Source organism: Ceratina calcarata, unplaced genomic scaffold (genome assembly GCF_001652005.2).
Source record: "Ceratina calcarata isolate Rehan_Ccalc_2016 unplaced genomic scaffold, ASM165200v1 scaffold449.2, whole genome shotgun sequence".
Classification (NCBI taxonomy): Eukaryota; Metazoa; Arthropoda; class Insecta; order Hymenoptera; family Apidae; genus Ceratina; species Ceratina calcarata.
Genome location: NW_017168819.1, coordinates 1,260,877 through 1,263,136, shown reverse-complemented (window position 1 = coordinate 1,263,136; position 2,260 = coordinate 1,260,877). Strand labels below are relative to the sequence as shown.

Here is a 2,260-nt window from a genome sequence, read left to right as displayed (position 1 = left end):
TTTGATTTATGAAACTGATAATTGGAAAAATTCATGGCAACGAGAAATCAAACGATACAGTATGAAAGCTATTACAAAGTTTTGATTAGGCAGGAATTGGAAACTATGTGAACGCACCAACACCGTAGTCGCCGATTACGAGGAATTTGAAGAGCAGCTCCTTGTGGCCAAACTTGGATGGCAGGACGTCTGAGTCCCTTCTTGGTTTCCTCGTATTCATTTCTTCCTCTATTCTTAGTCAGATTTGTTTTACAAACTCGAGGAAGCCACACAGGTTTCCTTTGGTGCCGCTACTTATTGATAGTTCGATTGGTAAACTGGCAAACGGAGAAAGACAAGAGGCTCGACCTCAGGGGTCGTACACTCGCCCCCCTCGCTCCACAATCATTCTCTTTGAACCACTATCACCTCTTACGATTGTCGTAAACACTCCGCCGTTCGAGCACCGCCGTTCAGTTTTCGACTATCAGGAAATCAGCTCAAGTAATCAATTATTAATTAATGCCTGATTCGATTGTTCCAAATTGTAGACTAAATCAATAAGAATCTACGTATATTTTATGACAGTTATTTTACAAGACTTTAACGCTTAACGCGGTTACAAAGTATTTAGAATTAGAATAATCCCTTGGATGCAAATGTGTCCGGGTTATTAACGTGGAGGATCGAGTAGCTGGAAGACACTGTTATTATTACAGCGTTTTTATTACAGCTTGGTAATGACCGTGGATAAATTTACATGTTGGAATGTTGAATTATTGAAATTCTGATATTAATTTGGTGGGAACACTATTATTAACTACACGCATTTTAGAATGGATAATTTATTTTGTGAAAAATTATTTTCAATCAGTACAAATGTGTCGTTTTAATTTTATAGACGTCCGTTTTCATGTATCTTCGTAACGTGACGATTAAGATGTTAACCAAGTCCTTGGATTGCGAATAGTCAACGTATCAATATCCTCAGATGTGAAGCCTTTCAGCATCATTTTCGGTACGACATTGTTCAAAATATGAGAATATCCATGCCCGCCAAATTTTATCTTTTTCAAAACAAGTTTCGAAAATGTGTAATTGTGTTCATAAAAAGTTTCATATGCTGCTTCATGCTATTCGTACTTATTTGGTGTTTAAAATACGTACCAATCTGTGTTTGGTATGAATGTCGTGACTCAAGAGTACGCGATCCAACTTCTGGTTATTTTGAAAATGTTTCAAGCGATCGATACGCTGCGCATCGGATATCATGTCCACGAATGGATTCAACTGATAGAACGAGCATTCAATACCGAACAAATCGAACTGACAGTAGCACTTCGCATCATCGGCGAACTCTAAAAGTTCTTCCAGGGAGAGTAAAGTTCCTGTCGATTTTTCCCATTTGAAGTTCAATAATAATTAACGAAATCACAATATAATATGTTTCATTTCCTTTTTTTAAGAAGCAAAATCATAGTAGCAATTGAATTGTTATCTGAATTAGAGTAAACGTACGATCAAGGTGCGACATAATCGCTTTTCTTGCCTGTCCTCCAGCTTCCTGATAAATCCTCATTATTTCAGAAGGTGCGACACGATTTCTCCCGGGATGAAAACTTACGGGACAGTTTAACTGTGCCTGAACCTCCGCGGTTGCTTCTATAGCCCGTCTTTCGAAAGCTATTTAAAAAAATTCGTACAATTTGTGAAGACATTAAAATATTAATTAAAAATAGCGTAAATTAATCACGCGCCTGTGATCGGCCAGGTGCTTCCAACTTCCCCAATGAATCCTGTTTTCACATCAGGACACTCCTCACAACCGATAGTCATTTCCTTCAACATTACATCGTACATTTCTTCTTTCGTTAAACCTTCATCGTTCTGAATCGCGGAAACGTAATACCCTTTCACGCATCAATATTAAAATTAAAAACAAGAATTCTAAGAACGTTAAACATTAAACTGGGTTAGTCTTACCTGTTCCGGCAATAATATTAATTCCCGTTTCCTCGCTGATTTTCTTCAGGAACGGAATATTGCGTGTTAAACCGTGATTGCTATTTTCGACTATAGTACCTCCGCCAAATTCTTTGTACAATTTCACATCCTCGAGAACAGCATCCTCTGTATGTTGGTCGTTAAATATTAAATTAGATCGATTACTATAACTGTAACGAAAGAATGTATTTATTTATTTATCCGTTTTTCCTGTCCAAGCAACAGGATGAAAAGCTCTTAGAAAAATTCTGTAGATTTATAAAAATAGTATCAATAA

At 37.1% G+C, this 2,260-nt stretch overlaps 1 protein-coding gene across 1 annotated transcript in view; it reads right to left on the bottom strand.

Moving 5' to 3' along the window:
* Nucleotides 1–808: 808 nt before the first annotated feature.
* Nucleotides 809–2,260, bottom strand: part of LOC108627207 (phosphotriesterase-related protein) — a 3,629-nt gene continuing 2,177 nt past the window's right edge. The window contains exons 3-7 of the mRNA XM_018028313.2: nucleotides 1,963–2,153; nucleotides 1,737–1,889; nucleotides 1,498–1,662; nucleotides 1,147–1,367; nucleotides 809–1,046 (exon numbers count right to left, since the gene is read on the bottom strand). Coding sequence (XP_017883802.1) covers nucleotides 915–1,046; nucleotides 1,147–1,367; nucleotides 1,498–1,662; nucleotides 1,737–1,889; nucleotides 1,963–2,153 — 862 coding nt within the window. The 3' untranslated portion in view covers nucleotides 809–914. The remainder of the gene's footprint in view (nucleotides 1,047–1,146; nucleotides 1,368–1,497; nucleotides 1,663–1,736; nucleotides 1,890–1,962; nucleotides 2,154–2,260) is intronic.